The sequence below is a fragment of the Vicia villosa genome, linkage group LG1 (genome assembly GCF_029867415.1).
Source record: "Vicia villosa cultivar HV-30 ecotype Madison, WI linkage group LG1, Vvil1.0, whole genome shotgun sequence".
Lineage (NCBI taxonomy): Eukaryota > Viridiplantae > Streptophyta > Magnoliopsida > Fabales > Fabaceae > Vicia > Vicia villosa.
Window position 1 is genome coordinate 90,045,991 of NC_081180.1, and position 20,560 is coordinate 90,066,550.

A 20,560-nucleotide genomic window follows, 5' to 3' on the forward strand; every position below is an offset into this window, starting at 1 on the left:
TTTTCTTCTGCTATTTCAACACTATCATTTTTAACTTCCTCATTGTAACTTTCTTTGTTTGCTTGTACAATTTTCTTGGGGGGAGTCATATACAATATCCATCCGTCGAATTTTCCAACTATCTTATAACTTACTTGTCTTTCTCCCTTAACAATATGGCCACTCCTATCGACTTGAAGCTTCATATCCATTTTAATTATGAACGAAAAGAATACAGATATCATATTTACTAAGAGCAATTCAATACCTAAGGATTTAGCCAGTTATAGATCATTGACATCATATCTCCTTTATCTTTTGGAACTAAAATACATTCCACACGGATGTCTAAATAACCCGCAATAATTTTGACACACTAACCCAACTGTAGGAGTATAGATTATAGGAGAAAATTATTTGATGTTATCAATACGATCCTGAAGAGAATGAAAGATGACAGCATGTAAATCATTTAAGAATAAAATATTAGCACATTTTCACACATAACAACTCAATTTCATCATCAAACTCACTCTATAGTACAATGTCTCATTATTATCGTGTAGTCTGCTTAAGATCCTTCATTTGGATAAGGAAACAACATTATTCGATTGTCCATGGGTATTCTTATCCAATGATTTATATGATTTCAGTAGAAAATTTAGACAATAATATGTTATGGATATCAAACATTTTGAATTTTGAACCTTCTTTCGTTTGAGGCGCCAACATCCAACCAACGTGGCTGTCAAAGCTTGCTCTCCCAATGCTTCGAAAATACGCTAAATTTTTTACCCTTTCGAGGATATTTACTTTGAACATATTTCGATAAGGTAAAACCCATTTTACATCAAAATGGTACTCGAATATCCTTCAAAGAGTCATTTTTTATGTCTCTCTTCAAAATATCCGTCCTTCAACAAATCTTCTTTCGTCCGTCGAAATCCCCATTTAACACAATGGTTGACAGACTTTGACTTCAGAAAGAGGACAAGGATTAGATGTGTTGATGATAAGTTCATTAATGCTAAAGGAATGGGAAATGCTAGAATCAAAGTGAAGAATGGTAAAACTGTTATGATCGAAGATGTTTGGTATGTTCCTAGAATGAAGAGCAATCTAATGAGTTTAGGTAAACTAATTGAGAAAGGTTTCTCAGTTACTATGAAGGAAAATCTCTTGAAGCTGTATGATCCCGATCAGAAATTGATTATGCAATTTGAGCAGGGAAGCAATAGAACATTCAAGGTGAATGTGGAGATAGCTGAAACTAAATGCCTTAGTGCAGAACGTGCTGAAGGCCACAATGAGGTGTGGCATAAGAGATTAGAGCATCTGAACTTCGGAAGCTTGGGGCATCTGCGTTCTACGAAGCTGGTACATGGCATTCCAAAGATTGTGAAGCCTAAGAAGTCATGTGAGGTATACATGAAAGGTAAACAACCTGTATTTCTATTTTGTTAGAAGTGGTTCCAAGAGCAAAGCATGCTTTGGGAGTTGTGTTTTATGATGTGTGCGGGCCATTCCCAGAACCTTCATTTAGAGGAAACGAGTATTTTGTGTCATTTGTGGATGAGTTCACAAGAATGACATGGGTAACACTCATCAAGTTTAAGCATAAGTTGTTTACTAAGTTTCAGAAGTTCAAGGTGAAGGCAGAAAGATATAGTGGTTAGAATCTGAAGATTCTCAGAGCTGGTGGTGGAGGTGAGTATAACTCTACACGGTTTATACAGTTTTGTGAAGAAAATGGAGTTGAGCATGAAGCGACTGATTTATAAACTCAACAACATAATGGTCTTGCTGAAAGAAGAAATCGTACATTGCTTGATATGACAAGGAGCATGCTGAAGGAAAAGAAGCTACCTCATTCGTTGTGGGTATAAGCTCTCGCCACTGCAACGTATGTGCTCAACATGTGTTCAACTAAGAAGCTGAAGGAAGTTGTTCCTTTTGAGAAGTGGATTGAAGATAAGAAAAGTGTGAGTCATCTTAGGGTATTTAGTTCTGTATGTTATAAACATGTTCCAGATGCTAAGAGAAAAAAGTTAGATGATAGAAGCAAAGTAATGTTACTGGTGGGGTACCACAACACAGGTGCTTATAAGATTTATTGTCCAATCTCTAAGAAGATGGAATTCATCCGAGATGTCATAGAAGAAGAATCATAGTCTGAAGGCGATTCTGAAGATGAATCTGATTATGATTCTGAAGGAGAATCAGAGTCTAAAGGCGATTCTGAAGGTGACTCTGACACAAATTCTAAAAATGGTCCAGACTCTGGAAGTGGTCCATAATCTGGTGGTCAGGACTCTGGGGTCAAATTTTTGGAAGTAATCATGCTTCTAGAAGTAGTCATTCTTTTAAATGTGGTAATTCATAAGGAAATGTTTCCGGAGGAAGTCCAAAAGCTACCACTTTTCCAGGTTCTATAGAAGATTCAGAACAAGTTCAGAGACCATAAATAATGAGATAAATACTTAGAAGGTTTGCAGAATTTCACATGTTACGCGATATTGAAATAGACTCTAAAGGCGAAATTATTTAGTGTTTCGTGTTAGTAGACTATGAATCTGTGAGACAGAAGAAGCACTCAAGAAGAAAGTATGGTTGAATTCCATGAAAGAAGAACTTGAGGCTATATAAAGAAACAAGACTCGGAAGTTGACTGAGCTTCCAAAGAAGAAAAAAAATCATTAGTGTTAGATGGGTTTTCAAGGTGAAGTTAAATCCATATGTATTAATTGGGAAACACAAAGAGAGGTTAGAGGCTAAAGGTTTTCTTCATAAACCTGGTCTAGATTACATTGAGGTGTTTGCACTTGTAGCTAGACATGAAACAATCAGGTTGGTGATTGGTATAGCTGCTAATCGGAACTGATCTATGATACATTTGGATGTTAAATCTGCATTTTTTGAACGGTCTTTTACAAGAAAAAGTTTATGTGTCATACCCTCCAGGATTTGTGAAAAAGAATTAGGAAGGGATGGTGTACAAGTTTCATAAAGCTTTGTATGAATTGAAGCAAGCGCCCATAGCTTGGAACTTGGAGATTTATTTGTTTTTAAAGAAGGGGTTTAAAAAATGTGAGATGGAATATGGTGTTTATGTTCAGCATACTTTTGGAGGCAATATGATTCTAACGTGTCTGTATGTTGATGACATATTGGTGACATAGAGCTGTTTTGATGGGATAGTCAAGTTCAAGAAGGTGCTGGTGAATGAATTTGAGATGACTGACCTAGAAAAGTTGGTATACTTTCTAGGGATGGAGATTTTGTATTCTGAGAAGGGTATCATTCTACATTAGTTCATGTATGAACTTGAGCTTCTAAAGAGATTCAAGCTGACAAATTGCAAGTCTGTAATATCAGGAAAATCACAAGCTGGATTATGTAATATCAGGCCTGACATTTGTTATGCATATGGAATAATGAGTAGGTTTATGAACAAACCGAAGTGGTCACATTACCAAGCCGCTGTTAGGATTTTAAAGTATATTAAAGAGACTTTGAAGTTTGGGGTTTTGTTTCCTTCTGAAGGTGAAAGCAAGTCAGAACTGATGTGATACCCAGACTCTGAATCGTGTGGTGATAGAGTTTACAAAATAAGTACTTCTAGATATTTTCTCAAACATTTGAGAAGTCTGATTTCTTGGTTCTCTAGTTGCTCCAGTTGCAATACCTCAAGATGACCAGTTGTTGTGTTGTCAACTTGTGAAGTTGAATACATTGCAGGTGCTTTGTGTGTGTGTTTGTGTCAAATTGTGTGGTTACTGAATTTGTTGCAGGATCTGAAGATCAAGGTGAAGAAGCCTGTGAAGTTGATGATTGACAACAAATCATCTATAAGTCTTGCTAAGAGCCCAGTGCTTCATGGGAGAAGCAAGCATATTAACACAAAGTTTTACTTTCTGAGGAATCAAGTCCAGAATGGAGTGCTAGAAGTTGTTCACTGTAACACCCAGAAATAATTTGCATATGTTCTGACAAAAGCTATCAAGACTGGACACTTTATCCATTTGAGGGATGGAATTGGTGTTGTAAAATTTTGAATATGAATTAAGGGATGATGTTAGATGTAATTCATATCCAGCAGCATTGTTAGTCAAAAGCATAAGCTTCTGAGGTGACTGTTCCAAAAGTGGTGTTTAGCTTCTGGAGTTTTGTACACCCAAAATCTACCCAACAGTTATAATAAAATCAGAGTACCAAATTTCAACCAAAACCTGAGGTATTGCACTTCAACTTGAAATCAACAGCATAAAGTTTATTTAACAGATACATAACACTCATGCAATAACAAGATAAACCTGTTTAACCAATAATTTAGTCTTCAAACAAATCAGCTTTATTTAATAACTTCGCAGCAGATTTAACTTTAAAACTTCAAATAAAACATAGCATCTTGCTTAATAACATAAACCAAAACCAGACTCCACAATTAACAACTGAATCAAAATAACGACAAATCAAACAAGTGTTCACCCCCCCCCCAAGTGCTACGTATCAGAGCAAATGACACCCATTCGAACTAATAACGGTAACAACTACTCTCCTTGGTTACATGCACGTTACCAACAGAGGGTAACATTCAAACTGAAAGGGTGAGATATCGAATAATATAAACAAAAGTATGATAATTGATATATTAGACTAAGATCATACAATTTTCATCACTTCTCAACAACATAAAACAACAAGACAACATAATAGTAACAACAACTTCAAAATGCAACTCGATTATGCAAATGCATGTGGTACCATCGGAGGAAAACTCCCAACTTAAAATCTTCCAAGTTATCGAGCCATCAACCAGGCATAAGCCTTCAACTTTTAACTTTTGCCAATCCAGACCAACTTGATTGAGCATTCTCTCTAACTTAGAAAATGCAATGTATGCGACTCTTATGGATTGCATACAACAACAACAATGACAACATAAATATGCATCAACCGCATCAACTTAAATCACCATTGGTCACACGACCTATACTTCAAATATGCCCATATATCGGGACAGAAACCAACTTATTCGACTGTTCCTACAAAACAACACAATCGACATAATTTCAACGAAACGAAGCAACCAAGAATACCTACTAATATATACTAACTCTCCCAACAAATTTCAATTAATTCCGGACAACTAATTTTTCCGCTTATTCCGGCTAATCGATACGACTTTTATTTTTCTGCATTACTATTAATCATTCACACTATTCCTGTTAATTTTTATTTTACTGATATAACTGATTTCTACAAACTGAATGATTCATCTGCTAAAGCTAAACCATTTTCTGCTAAACATTGTTAAGTTATTGCATTAACCAATTCCTCCTGCTAAGTAATAAATCCTTCTGTTAAGTTTGATTTCTGATCACCAATTAGTATCAATTCGTGTTAATTGTTATACTAAGTATTAATTATGGTTTCAACTAAGTCAAAGTATTGATCCCTAAAATTATATGTATTGCATCTAATTGCCATTTTTCTAAATAGAAAAACGTCAGAACACATACACACATATGCAACAAGGAAATGAGGAGAGAGGAAAAGAGAGTGTGGGGTGCCCACCCCTAGCCATAGGGCCCCTACCCCCTAAGTTGGTGGGGTCCATCTCTCTCTTCTTCACATATGGGGACGGTCGTCCCTTATTATTTCTCCGGCATCCCTATTTTTTCAGCAATTCAGTATCCTATGTTCCTACGAATTCCACCCAGTTTGCCCCAAAATATTTTCAGAAAATTCCTCGATTTAGTATTTTAATTATACCATACAAACATAAGCAGTTTACAACAAGTAAATGCCAACAACAACAACAACCTATACAATTTTTCTTCAGAACAAATTCATCAATGGCATATCACAATTTTGTCAAAAATGATCCAAAACCCAACAATTCAACATATCACTGAAAATTCATATAATCCCAATCTTACATACCAACTATCATAATCCCGGTTATAAGATTCAAACCCCACCCTTACCTGATTGGATTGAAGGTAGCTCGAACTTTTCCGGTTGAAACTGAAACTTCGATTTTGACAGCAATCTCCTAATTTTCTCCTCTCCCAATTTGCCTCAAAACCCTTAGTGTGCTAAAACTGCTACGTGAATGGTTGTTTTGGTTTTTTGTTTGTTTTACTGCTACCTCTAACTTTCCACTACTGTAAACCTAATAAACTAATGGGCGACTTACCACACGTGCACACAGTATCCATAATTAGCCCACTTAATTTAATTAAATTAACTCCCCTTTTACTCTGTGTCTCATATTTTCCGGTCTAATCTTAATTACTCGGAAAATTCCCAAAACGATAGATGTCACTCTAATAATATTTCTAATACTAAAAATATTAAAATTCTCGATTAAATATCGATCTGCTATCCCGATTTAGTATCGACTAAATCGTCCCAAAACGCAAAAAATTCAATAAATATCCCAAATGACTAAATTAAGCAAATTATCATTTTTCTGGGAGTTACAACTCTCCCCCACTTAAAACAATTTTCATCCTCGAAAATTTACCTAATTCAAACAACTCGGGATAGGATCCCTGCATCTTGCTCTCCAATTTCCATGTCATGCTTTCTTTGGCAGCTCCCAACCAATCGACTTTCACTAATGCAATCTCTTTTCCTCTTAGAGTCTTCATTTCACGATCTGTGATCTGAACAGGCTTAGTTTCTACAGTAAGGTTATCACGTACTTGCACGTTGTCCATTTGAACTACATGAGACGTATCTGAAATGTACTTCTGGAGTTATGACACATGAAACACATCATGCAAATTTAAAAGATTCGGCGGTAACGCCACTGTGTAAGAAACTTTCCCAACTCTGTTCAAGATCTGATACGGACCGATAAAATGAGAAGTGAGCTTCTTAGATTTCAATGCTCGCCCAACACCAGTCACATGCGTGACTCTCAAAAACACGTGATCACCAACTAGGAATTCCAATTCCTTCCTTCGTTAGCGTGATAACTCTTCTGTCTACTCTGAGAAGCTTTCATCTTCTCCCGAATCAACTCCACCTTCTCAGTAGTTTCTCGAACAGTTTTCGGTCTAAGTACTACACTTTCTCCAGATTCATGCCAACATAGTGGAGTCCTACACCTCCGACCATACAACGCCTCAAAAGGTGCCATTCCAATACTCGAATGGTAACTATTATTATACATGAACTCGATCAACGGAAGATGGGTATTCCACGAACCTCTCTGCTTAAGAACACATGCCCTCAATAAATCCTCTAAGGACTGAATAGTTCTCTCGGTCTGATCATTCGTATGCGGATGATACACCGAACTCAAACTTAATTTAGAACCCAACGCCTCTTGCAAACTCTTCCAAAAATCAGAAGTAAACCTCAGATCTCTATCTGACATAATACACATACGAACGCCATGCAACTTCACAATTACTCTCGTATAAATCTCTGCCAACTTTGCAACTGGATATGTGATGTAATAGGTATAAAATGAGCCGACTTCATAAGCCTATCAATAATCACCCATATCAAATCATGTCCTCTTACAGTATTAGGTAATCCTGTCACAAAATCCATCGAAATGTTATCCCATTCCCACTCCGGAATCTCTAACGGTTCCACTAACCCTACAGGCTTATGGTGTTAAACCTTCGGTTTTTGACAAGTTAAACGCGCATACACAAACTGTGCCACACCACGCTTCATCCTAGGCCACCAAAACATATTCTTCAATTCCTGATACATCTTTGTAGCTCCTGGATGAATACTCAACTTACTTCTATGACTTTCTTCAAGAATGGTCTTTTTCATTTCCGTATTATCAAGAATACAAATTCGATTGCAGAATATCAACACACCCTGCTCATCAAACTTGAAATCATTATTCTCAACTTGAGCAATTCCAACCATCGAATCTACCAGTTTCACATCCAATTTCTGAGCCTCTCTAATACCGTCCAGAAAATCATTATTAATTTTCAGCATCCCAAACATAACACTCTGCGGTGTCACTTCGCACACTAAACTCATATCTCTGAACTGCTCAATTAATTCCAACTCCTTGACCATCATTGCTGACATATGCAAGGTCTCCCGGCTTAAAGTATCAACCACCACATTAGCTTTTCCTGGATGATAGTTCAAGCCGAAATCATAATCTTTTAACAATTCTAACCACCTTCGTTTTCTCATATTCAACTCTTTCTGATCAAAGAAATACTTTAAGCTCTTATGGTCACTAAATACTTCAAACCTCAAACCATAGAGATAATGTCTCCAAATCTTCAGCATAAAAACAACTACAGCAAGCTCTAAGTCATGCGTAGGATAGTTCTTTTCATGAGTCCTCCACTGTCTCGATGCATAAGCAACTACCTTATCATTCTGCACAAGTACACCTCTTAAACCCATCTTGGAAGCATCACAATATACCACGAAAGGTTCTCCCGGGTTAGGCAATATCAAAACCGGAGCCGACATCAATCTTTTCTTCAACTCTGCAAAACTCTCTTCGCATTGCACATCCCACACAAAGGCTTTACCTTTACTAGTCAACTTAGTCAACGAAAGTGCCAACTTAGAGAAACCTTCGATAAACCTTCTATAATAACCAGCTAACCCCAAAAAGCTTCTAATCTCGATAGCCGACTTTGGAGTTTCCCATTGCAACACAACATCTACTTTGGATGGATCCACAGAAACGCTACTATCTAAGATAACATGACCAACAAAACTAACATCCTTCAACCAGAATTCACATTTAGACAACTTTGCATACAACTTCCTCTCTTTCAATACCTCTAACATTGTTCTTAAATGCTCTGCATGCTCTTCAGCTGACTTAGAACAAATCAGAATGTCATCAATAAATACAACCACAAAACGATCCAAGTAAGTATGAAAGATACGATTCATATACTCCATGAATACTCTCGACGCATTTGTAACACCGAAAGGCATCATTGAATACTCATAATGTCCATACCGCATTCTGAAAGTCGTCTTCTAAACATCTTCATCTTTCACTTTAATCTGATGATAATCCAACCTCAGATCAATCTTGCTGAACACACTAGCACCCACAAGTTGATCCATCAAATCATATATTCTTGGAAGCAGATACTTATTCTTAATTGTCACTTTATTCAGCTGTCTATAATCAACACAAAGTCTCATACTTCTGTCTTTCTTCTTTACTAACAATACTGGAGTTCCCCACGGTGATACACTTGGTCTTATAAACTTCTTTTCTAACAGCTCTTCCAACTGGTTCTTTAATTCCGACAGTTCAGATGCAGACATCTTGTATGGTGCCATAGAAACAGGTCTGGTACCAGGTACAAGATCAATAGCAAATTCCACTTCTCTCTCTAGCGGTACATCTGGAATCTCATCTGGGAAAACTTCAGGGAATTCTTGCACCACCTGCAATTCATCAATTTTAGCTTGATTCTAAATCGATAACGACGCCATCAATGAGAACATCTCAGCTTCTTCCTTCAGTAACTTTCGCAATTACCTAGGCGATATTAACCCAGCTTCTTCCTCTTTAGCAGTTAAAAACCCCCCTGACTTGTTATAACAATTAATATAAACATAGTTATGCTCTAACCAATTCATACCTAATATCACGTCCAACCCACTTAATGATAAACAAATCAAGTCAACAACAAAGTCTTTGTCGAAGATCGACAAAGGACACTTTAAACACACAAGAGAAATAGTCACTGATCCCTTAGCTGGAAGATCGACAACCATCTCTCCATTCATAAAAGATAACACAAGACTCAATCTTTCAACACAATTAGCAGCACTAAAATAATGAGTAGCACCAGTATCAAAAATAGTAACTAAAGATGTACTATTTATGAAACAAGTACCTCTGATAAGTCTGTCCTCATTGCCTGTCTGAGTACCATCCAAAGCAAACACTTTTCCACCAGCTTGTGCCTTCTTCGGTTTCTAAAACAGATTACCAACAACCATCTCTCCATTCATAGAAGATAACACAAGACTCAATCTTTCAACATAATTAGCAGCACTAAAATAATGAGTAGCACCAGTATCAATAATAGTAACTAAAGGTGTACTATTTATGAAACAAGTACCTCTGATAAGTCTGTCCTCATTGCCTGTCTGAGTACCATCCAAAGCAAACACTTTTCAGCTTGTGCCTTCTTCGGTTTCTAAAACAGATTACCAATATGTCCTTCCTCACCACAGTTAAAGCAAACCATCTCTTTACGTTTGCAATTAGACATTGCATGTCCAGTCTTACCACAACGGAAACATTTCTTAATCTCAACATTACAAACATTACTCTTGTGACCTGCCTTTCCACATTTGAAACAAACAATATTAGCAGGAGCGTCTCCCCCACTAGTCCTCTGACCCGGGGCAGCTCTCTGTTTGCCCTTGCCAGTTAGAGCATCATAAGGCTTGCCACGTTGCTGATGTTGCTTGCCTCTCCTGTCACTAACAATCTTGTAGTGAGCATTGTTATCCTCTTCAGAAATTCTGCAACTGTCAACCAACTCAAGGAAGACACGGATCTTCTGATACCCTATAGCCTTCTTGATTTTAGAGCGCAACCCGTTCTCAAACTTGATGCACTTTGAAAACTCAACACCTTCTCCGTCATAATGCAGGTAGAACTTAGCCAACTCAGTAAACTTTGCAGCATATTCTGTCACTGTCATAGTTTTTTTTTGTGCTTACGTGACAATTTGTTTATTTAAACAAGTTTGTAGCTAGGGTTTTAAATATCATAATGTCTTTTGTAAAAAGAGTCTGTAGCCATTTCTCTCTCTTTCTTTCACTTTTCATCCATGTTTAACTTGTTCATCTTTATTCATTTTGTTTCGCTATGCACCAACAATTATAACACAATCTTTAAGTTGACATCAAATGTTTTGTTTAATTTTTTTTAAAATAAAAAATAATTTTAAATATTTATAATTAATTTTGTAGTAATTTTGTTTAATTATTCTAAAATAGAATTGATTCTGTTTTTATAATTGATTTTACTTGAAATTAAAATTTATAATTTTTTAATTTAAACGTAATTTTTACTATTCAATTCAATTTTTTACAATGTTATTCAAATATAAATTATTTTAATCTCAACTCACTTTTTTAACTCAAATAAATTTTACGGAATTAATACATTTATAATTAATTTTTTTCACGACAAAAGCATACACACACTTAATCCTCCATCATTATTACTTGCTCACTGTTACCGGTAAGTAATTGAGCTTAAACCATAAAACTAGCACACTTTTTATCATTATTATTATTGAACACTCGAGATGAACAATGTGAACAGATAATATCAGTAAAACACTTTCCATGGCTTGACAAATAATGCAACTTAATTCCAAAAATAGAATAACCTTCCATGTTGAACGAGACATTGAGTCATTAGATAGATGATTCTTCGAAGCTTTGTATCCAAACCAGAAGGCATAAAGCCACACAGTGAGAGTTGACAAGTCACGTGTGACATATCCTATTCACTCATCAATGGAATTTTTGGTTGATTTTATTACTTTGATACAAAGTTTATGACTTGTTTGGCTTGATATAGATATTTTTATTAATTAGTTAATCAAACCATAACACTTTCTCATATTTATTGCAGGCAATACTCTTACATGATAGAATCCATAGGAGTTTGTTTACCTGAAAGTATAAAGTTTCATCATGAGGCTTATGAAGGAAGATTACGACAAGACATGCATTAGGCACAACGTAGTGAAACTAGTTCCTCTGCGAGGAAATCTTTAAGGCTCGTAAAATAGTTGTACATGAAGATATGTTGTCAGTATATAGAGTTGTCAAAATCTATTATGGTTGGCAGCCAGTCATGATGCATTTCTATTTAACAAAATTTAATTTTCATAATTTAATTGATAACGTATTATTTTTTAACATAAAATAATATATATTGAATTTCATAAAAATAAATATATCAATTCGTTGAATTAAAAAAAAAAAACTTTGAACTTACCCGAAAGCATTTGAATGAGATGGTAAGAGATCTCTTTCAACTTAATCAGAAATCTTGAATTCGATCCTGACCATGGACACACAACAATGTTAAATTCTTTTGAGAAAGAACTTTATCATCCTTTGCGGTCCTACCCGACTCGAAAGATTAATATCTCCTTTGCAGTTGCACGCAGAGGGTATCCAATTTTTTTATAAAAAAAAACGTTGGATGAATCACTAGTTATCCTTAATATTAAATAAATGGATTGGACCTAAAGTATTAAATATTTTAAAAGATCAAGACCAGTCGATCATTAGATTGATTATTGAATTTTCAATTGTTGTAAACTTCAAGACTCTATTAAAGCTTTGTGTTTTTCTCTACTTCAAGTCTTGTTTATCTTCAATCCAAATTTTATTTATGCTCTGTCAATGTTATTTTATTTTGTTGATTATGTATGCTTTGTCCATGAATGCTTTGTATACTTTGTTTGTTTATCTAATTGCGAAGTCTGAATAATCAATTAGGAGTTTAGGGTAATGAGGATTTCCTTGTAATAATCTTCATGTAGATTCCTAGATAATTTATTACGAGAACTTTATTAAAATCTCCATTTTAATGTTTTTGATCTTAAATATATTCAATTTCATTGCGAAAGTAAGAATACCATGGATATCGCCTATACACTTAAAGGGTGTAACACGATATCAAATTTTGAAACATCGAACTGTTGGATTGAGGTGGCAAAAGTGTCTCAAAGACTCCAACAGATAAAGTATTTTTTTGTTGCTCTAAAAATGGACTGTGAACAAATATTCTACGCCGACGAAAGTGGGTAGCGTAATTGATCAGAGCAAGACAACATGCGCGACGAAAGTGGGTGTTGTTTACTTTTTCCAATTTTCTACGATCTTAATTTTATTTTCATTACAAATTAGAGGTTTGCAAGAGGATTAGAGGAATGAATCAGAGTCATAAATTCTGATTTTTTTAATGATTCTATTTACAAAAGTAAAAATCAATCACAAACCAAATTTCGATCGCTTTATTTTTACATCGGTAAAGTAAAATTCAGTATTCAACTAGTTGGTCTCTGAGGTTTGAAGACTTTTTATATTACTTCGACATAGCCATGCACTTGTGGCATGTAAAGTTTTTGGCTCTGTTGTTGGGGACCAATAGTTTTTGATATTGACGTTCTATTTTATCACCGTATAAACTAAGGCACTTTTATGTTTTTATTTGTTATTTTCCTGTTGCGAGTTTATGAAATGAGCTTGAAATATGGGAAAACTTGTTGAATCCATAAACAAGATCGAGTGTTTCTTACACGTGAGGCGTTGAATTTTAAGACAACAATAGATGGCTGGAGAGGTGGTTGATACTAAGCCTTTTAAGGACAACGCGATCCCCACTGAAGAGGAGTCACGCTGTAGTATTGTCCATCCACGCATTGCGGCAAATAATTTTGAGATTAAGCTCTCCCTTGTGGACATGGTTCAGCATATCCATTTCTCGGGATTACCGACAAAAAATCCCAACCTACACTTGTCTATCTTCGTCAAATTTTGCGACACGTTAAATTTAATGGTGTTTGACAAAACACTATTCAACTTAGAGTATTTCCTTTCTCCTTGAGATAAGAGCTCGAGCGTGGATCCAATCCTTACCTGCTAACTCCATAACAACTTAGACTCAATTAAAAGCTGCATTTCTCACGCGATATTTTCTGCTAAGTAAAACGACACAAGTGAGGACTGAAGTAAATAACTTTAGGCAAGAGGAGGGGAATCTTCGTTTGATGCTTGAGAGCATTTTAAGGATTTTTTGAGGTTCTCCTTGCTTCATGGGCTTGAGAAGTGTCCCACTATTTACACATTCTATAACGGTCTCTTTTACTCCACAAGAATGACCCTTGACGCGGCTGCTGGTGGCGCCCTAATGAATACCTCGCATGATATAGTCTACAACCTTATAGAGGACATGGAAAAAAAACCCAATCATGGAGAAGCGCTTATGAAATCATGACAAAAGACCCTAAAAAAGGCGGGCTTTATGAAGTTTGTCTATTTGATCATATGAATGTCAAGGTAGACACTCTCTGCCAAAAAATAGAAAAATTGAGCATTACCCTATCTGCACCTGCTCCTACTACTCCTATAGCATCTATTTCCCCAGTTCCTTCCTGTAAGGTCTGCAGAATAAACTGGCACATCGCTTCGCCTGAGGGTATATCCAAGATAGTATTAACTATGTAAATAATAACAAGCGCAATGACCCGTATTCAAATACCTACAATCTTGGATGGAGAGATCATTCAAAATTTTTTTATAAAATAATTATCCCTAGCTTGTAGCAAATCCTAGTCCTATTGGTTTCTAAGGAGATATGAGTGGCAACACCCCTATGAAGTTCAATTTGTAAGTAATGATGGAAATTTTAATCATATGTCAAACCAAGCAGAATAATAAATTCAAAAATCAGAATTTACATATGAGTGAAGTTATGAATAAGCTAGTGTCCAAAGTAGACTCAGTAGCTACCCACAACAAAATGCTGGAAACTCAAATCTCTCAGGTTTGTTGTTTGTCCCTTTCATATCCTTTCGGGGATAGCCTGAACAAAATCCCAAGGGACATATAAATGCTATAAAAAATAGGAGTTGTAAGTAAGTCGAGAAGCCTAGTGAGGCAAGGAGTTTCTCAATTTCCTAAGAGATAGGTACCATTATCTTTGAGAGCGTTGTGTGATCAAGGGTCTAGTATTATCTTGATACCTCTATATGTGTGTAAAAATATAAATCTAGGTGAGATGAAACCAATCAACATCTCTCTACATCTCGCTGACATGTCGGTCAAGTATCCCATTGGTATTTTAGAGGATGTGCCCATAAGGATCATGCAACTATATATACCCACAGACTTTGTAATCATGGAAATAAAGGAGGACTCTAATGTCCCCATCATTATAGGTAGGCATTTTCTAGCTACGGCTGGAACCATTATTTATTTAAAACAGGGAGGGCTGACCTTTGAAGTTGGAGAGGAAAATATTGAATTTTTGCTGACCCAAGTAATGAAAAAACATTCCGTCTCAGACTCTCGTTTTAGTCTTAATATGATTGATCAAAATGACAAAGAGGACAAATCCAAAAAGGATGAAAGTGAAAATGACTTAGTTATGTTAGGTCTAGGTTCCTCTTTAAATACTACTCAGCAGTCCTTAGGCTTCGAAATCTTCACCCAAATATTACTTGATCCACAAGCTGAGAGTTGCATGACTTATGCAGAGAATCCCCTTAAGTTATCACACTTTTTGTATTAGATTGATCAAGATGTTATGACATCTTACTCAACATTTGTCATGAACCATGTTTTAGAAAAATTATTGCCAATCCTAAAACCACGGTACTAACAATCTCCCCCTTTGGCAAATTTTGGCTAAAAAAACAAAGCACAATTAATTCTGGGGATAGGAATAAAATCACAAACACAAAAAACACAAGCAACATAGAAACATGTAAACTTTGTAAATTCTGTAATCATATAATTATATCTAAGATTACATCATCATTTTCAATATATTAACACAACTCAATAACTTGTACAATCAAACATTTCCATTTACTCCTTATATCATACATAACCAATTCTCCCCCTCAGAGAGAAAACCCAAAGCACAACAATACTAACCTTGAACTTCAGGGAAAAACCTAAAGCACAAGAAAACCAACCTTGCACTCAACCTTGAACTATCCCAGTTCACACATTAGAAGAACATGCACCAGAAGCAACACACATAACACAGAGCACAGTAGCCAAGGTTATTCGTAAACCTCAACAGGTGGGATGTTAGAACATCTGGTAGGACATCATGCACACATAAGTAGTAGCAGTAGTAACAATCAGCAACAACAAGCATGAAAGACTATCATGCCCCCCTAAGTAGTTGCAAACAACAAGCAACCACACTAGACTACTCTATCATATTATTTAATAACATGTCAAGACATTTGACATGTAACACTCTTTATTCCTAAAAAATAAACTAATACTACTAACGATTACTAATACTTTACTCCCCTTTTTTAGCCAAAAATTGACAAAATAGAGTCAGTGTACAAGGACATTATACATGGAAACAAACTGTAATACGGTGGGAGAACTGAATTTTTGAAATGTTGCGGAAATCAAGAGTCGCCACCGACTTTTATTTTATCCAATTAGGAAAGGCTAAAAGAACAGGAAACACCTTTGAAAGATTTTGAGTTCGGGGGGTAGGTTATATAAAGGGAAGGTGTAAGCACCCTTTGTATCCATGGTTATCCATGGGCTCTTAATTGCTTAGCTCACTTTTTTTTTATTTGTTTGAAAGAAAGTATAGTGTGTGTATAGAAAAGATTTTCTGAATAAGGACTTTAACTTGTAAATAAGTGTAGCCTTTTAGAAATTGTTTTGAAAAGAGGTGTATGAAAAGTAATTTTGAATTTTATTATGAGCAAGCAGTTAAAAACTACCTACCCTAAGTTCGCCTTTCTTGTTCTTTAAGTCTTTCGTTTGAAAGGGCTATCCATACCAATTATTAGGCAGGTAGTCTTTTCATTGGATGTTCGGGTCATCGAGGATCATCGTTTTCCATAAGTCTATCCATACCATAAGAAGGGTAGGAAGTCTTTAGGAAAGGATAAGAATAGTCATTTTAGGCAACCAGTAAAGATACCTTAGCATTCAAAGGGACTATCATCATTTAATCGAGGGATAAGATCATTTATATCGTAGGCAACATCGAAGAGACTATGATCTTTTATCGACGGGTCTATGATGATTTGAATTGAAGGCAACATGTGCTAAGGTATCCCTACATTCGAGGGACTTGACTATTATAATCGAGAAGGCATCATAAGAGGAGTTACCCTAGAGGTGAGTGTGTGAAACAATCATGTGGATTAGATCCCTACTCCCTATTTTACTAACCACGCAGTTAATATATTTACAGGAAAATAAAATGCGGAAAGTAAAAGTCCTACGCTATTACATGGCTTCCGGATTAGGGGGTACATAACCAAAAATGGGGGATGCGGAAAGTAAAGTGCGGAAATTAAAAGTCCTAATTACTATTACAAAAAACCTTATAACCTATACATAATTTCTAGAATTTTAAATAAGAAATTAAATAAATAAAAATATCAGGCACGCGACAATCACAGAGTTTCGAGATGAAAAGAGAATATCGCGATTAAATTACAGTTAAGAAAATTAGGGATTGAAGGTATTTGTGGTGATAAATCCTAAATCTTTAAAGGCTAACCTAAAATTAGTTTAAGGCTAAATAAATTATAACCTAAAAATAAACACGAGGTTAAAAATTAATAAACCTAAAATTAAATTTATTAGTCTAAAAATAATTATTAGCCTAAAAATGAAAATGGACAACATTTACCTATGGGAGAAATCCTAGTGGGAAAAACCTAATGGTTACAGTTAATGGGCAACACCTACCTAATGTAGGCCTTAGGGTTTCTACGGTTTTTTGAAGTTAAAGGCTAAGCTTAAAAAATTTAAATTATTTAATTAATTACTAATTACTTAACCTAAAATTAAACCCTAATTTAATTTATTTAACCTAAAATTAATCTAAAAATTAAATTAATTATCTAATTATTTATCATAATTTAAATCCTAATTTATTAGATTATTATTCAACAAAACTAAACTATTTAACCTAAATAAATTTAATTAAATTATTTAATCTAAAAACTAAATTATTTAAAACTAAATTTTATTATTATTATTTTTTAAAAGAGTTAAATGTAAAAAAAAGAATTAATTAAGAATAATAATAAAAAGTTTTAGTTAAAAAAAAAAGAAGAAAAAGAAGTAGTTATAATTAAAATAAAATAAATTAGAAAAAACTTAGCGAGCAATCTGGTGTGGCGCAGGCTGGAAAGTCCATGGTGTATCAATGGGGTTTTCGAAGAGGCAAAAGTTTTATGCCCTAATAATAGTAAACCCATATTCCTGCACTGAAAGGTTTGTTGAAGAGAAAAAAAAATAGTGTTAATGGTTAATTAAAAAATGAAGGGAAAAACTAGTGTCAAGAATGAGAGATAGGATTTACACCCGCTTCTCTTTGGCCAAAGAAGTACCTGCAAAAATAGGATAATAATAATAAGAATAATAATAATAATAATAATAATGATAATAATATAATAAAATAATATAGTATAATAGTATAATAGTAATAATAACAATAATTTAATAATAATAATAATAATAGAAGTAATTAACAAAAATGATTAGTAATAATAATAATTATAATAAAAAAAATGTTAGTAATGATAATAGTTACAATAATAAAATAAAAAATATTATAAAAAGAGTTTGGCCTCATATAATCTACAATTTTTCCAAGAGATAAAGAAAGGTTCAGAAAGTTAGATCATGGCTAAAAGGGCAAAAATCTCTAAGGCTATGTTTGAGAGTTTGGAGGGAAAGGGATGGGAGGACTTTGGAAAATAGGAAGAATTAGGTGAAAAAGATAAAAAGATTTTGAGCAGGAGGGTTTTGGAGGGTTTGAGTTTATTCATAACACTAAAAACCTCATGAAATGGAAGAACTCAAAAATTGTATTGAAGGAGAGTTTTAGAGGGCTCTGAAGGGCTTACATAAATTTTCCAAATATCTTTTAGGTTGTTATAGTATTCTGAAAATTAAAAATTTAGTAATGATAATGACTCTTTTATCATTCTAAACAAAATCATTTTTTTAAAAAATGTCAAATATTTTCCTATATTTTTTTAAAATTTCGTTTTTGGAAGCATTCCTCTCCTCTCCCCTCCAAACTCCCAAACATAGCCTAAGGGTTTAAAAAAAATTATGATCGTAAAACATAAATTTAAATTAAAATGTAGCAACAATGGCCAAAACAATGATTTTAAAAAAACAGGCCTCAAGTATCATCATTGGCCAAAAAGTTTTTGAAAAGAAAAGATTTGTTTTTAGTTTTGACAAAAAGATTTAGAAAATGTTTTTTTCTAGAGGAGACCTCATAGGAAATCATTGGCCAAAAAGTAGTTTTGAAAAGTTGTTTTAAAAAAGGTTGAAAAAAAGTATGAAGGAAAGGTTGAAAAAAAACAAAAGAATTGTAAGTGTAGAAAATTGGTAGAAAAAAAAATCTGGAAGTGTGTGAGAGTGAATTGTGAGAAATTTGGAATGGTCTATTTATATGTGAAAATTAGGGTTTGACAATAAAGGTGATTCACCTAATTTGGAATGATTTTTGAAAATTGAGATTGATTGAAATTTGATTCATAACTTGGTGAACAAGATTACGAACCTAGACATTTTTGTGAGTTTGTGCAAAATTTGATTGGAAAAGAAATTGATTCGAAACGATTTCATTTATTTTTTTGGATTTTTGACTATTTTTTTACCTAAAATAAAGATTTTAATAAAAAAAAATATATTTTAAAAATGCATAATAAATAAATACGAAAATAATAATTAAATGATTAAAAAAAAACTTTTTTGATGATTTTTTACTAAAAAGTGCATAAAAATAAAAATTTGACTATTTAAAAAAATGCATATTTAATTAGTATGAAAATTAATAAATAAGATGAAAAAATATTTTTTTTTTGTGATTTTTGAATATGAATGAAAATAAAGCTAGAAACAAATAAAATAAAAAAAATATATTAGAAGTGAGATTCGAACCCGAGACCTCTCGCTCTTGTACCTCTTACCCTTAAAGCCTTACCAATTGTGCCATGTCACTTTATCGAAATAAAATGACATTTGTAATTATATGAGGGCAAATTTGGGGTGTGACACAAACAAAAACAACTTTTTTTTTTTTACAGAAAAGAGAAAAAAAAAACTACCCAATCCTTCCACCTGATTCCTTGAAGTTGACCCAATCTTCATCAGAATCTGAGTTGAACATGATTTTTTTTGAAGGACTTCCTTCGTGGCTTCCAACAGGTAATCCTTTTAATCCTCAGCATTTTTGGTAGATTTGCTCATGTTGAAACGCAACTTGAGAGGAGGAACAACCAGTAAGGTATTAATTGAAACATAGAGTTACGTTGTTTATAACGATGTCTTGCTTGTAACGGCAACTCTGTCAATGAGAGAGAGTTTGAAAGACGTTAAATCATCCTTAGTAACAGTTCACCATTCATCATATGAGAGACACACTCTCTTGTTCTTCTTTATCTCTTTCCAAATTTTGACTGTTAAAAATGTTACAACATATGAAATGACATTCTCTATGTCATTGAAACATGTTTCTTCTAGAATTGCACGCATCACTAGATGAAGAATAAAGAAATGTTGTTGACAAGCCTTCCAGTCAATAATTACTATCATTCTTCAGAAGTACAAAATTCCCAAAACACTTTAAACTCTAAAAAAAATAGTCTCCAAGGAATTTAAAAATTATATCTCTAAGTAGGTTCTCATAGGTCTTAAGCTTAGGAGAAACACTATTGCCTGTAACAAGGCCCTTGATAAGGAGATGGCCAGTATCAATCATCTTTGACCTGTTATACAAACTGACGTCCTTGAATATCCGGACTTAAGCCATTTTTCA

At 34.2% G+C, this 20,560-nt stretch overlaps 1 protein-coding gene across 1 annotated transcript; it reads right to left on the reverse strand.

Annotated features, from left to right (window-relative positions):
* Positions 1-9,489: 9,489 nt before the first annotated feature.
* LOC131648919 (uncharacterized) lies at positions 9,490-10,673 on the reverse strand. Its single transcript, XM_058918651.1, has 3 exons — positions 10,209-10,673; positions 10,083-10,160; positions 9,490-9,936 (listed from the first exon to the last, which is right to left on the reverse strand). The coding sequence occupies exons 1-3, from the start codon at positions 10,671-10,673 to the stop codon at positions 9,490-9,492; spliced, it is 990 nt and encodes a 329-aa protein (XP_058774634.1).
* Positions 10,674-20,560: the final 9,887 nt, after the last annotated feature.

What these genes read in the sequence shown, in the direction of transcription:
- LOC131648919 (XM_058918651.1), bottom strand. Translation starts at nt 10,673, where the DNA reads ATGACAGTGACAGAATATGCTGCAAAGTTTACTGAGTTGGCTAAGTTC. An exon ending in ATTGCAAACGTAAAGAGATG is followed by an intron (nt 10,161 to 10,208) that starts GTTTGCTTTAAC and finishes AATCTGTTTTAG; the next exon opens with AAACCGAAGAAGGCACAAGC. An exon ending in TGAGGACAGACTTATCAGAG is followed by an intron (nt 9,937 to 10,082) that starts GTACTTGTTTCA and finishes AATCTGTTTTAG; the next exon opens with AAACCGAAGAAGGCACAAGC.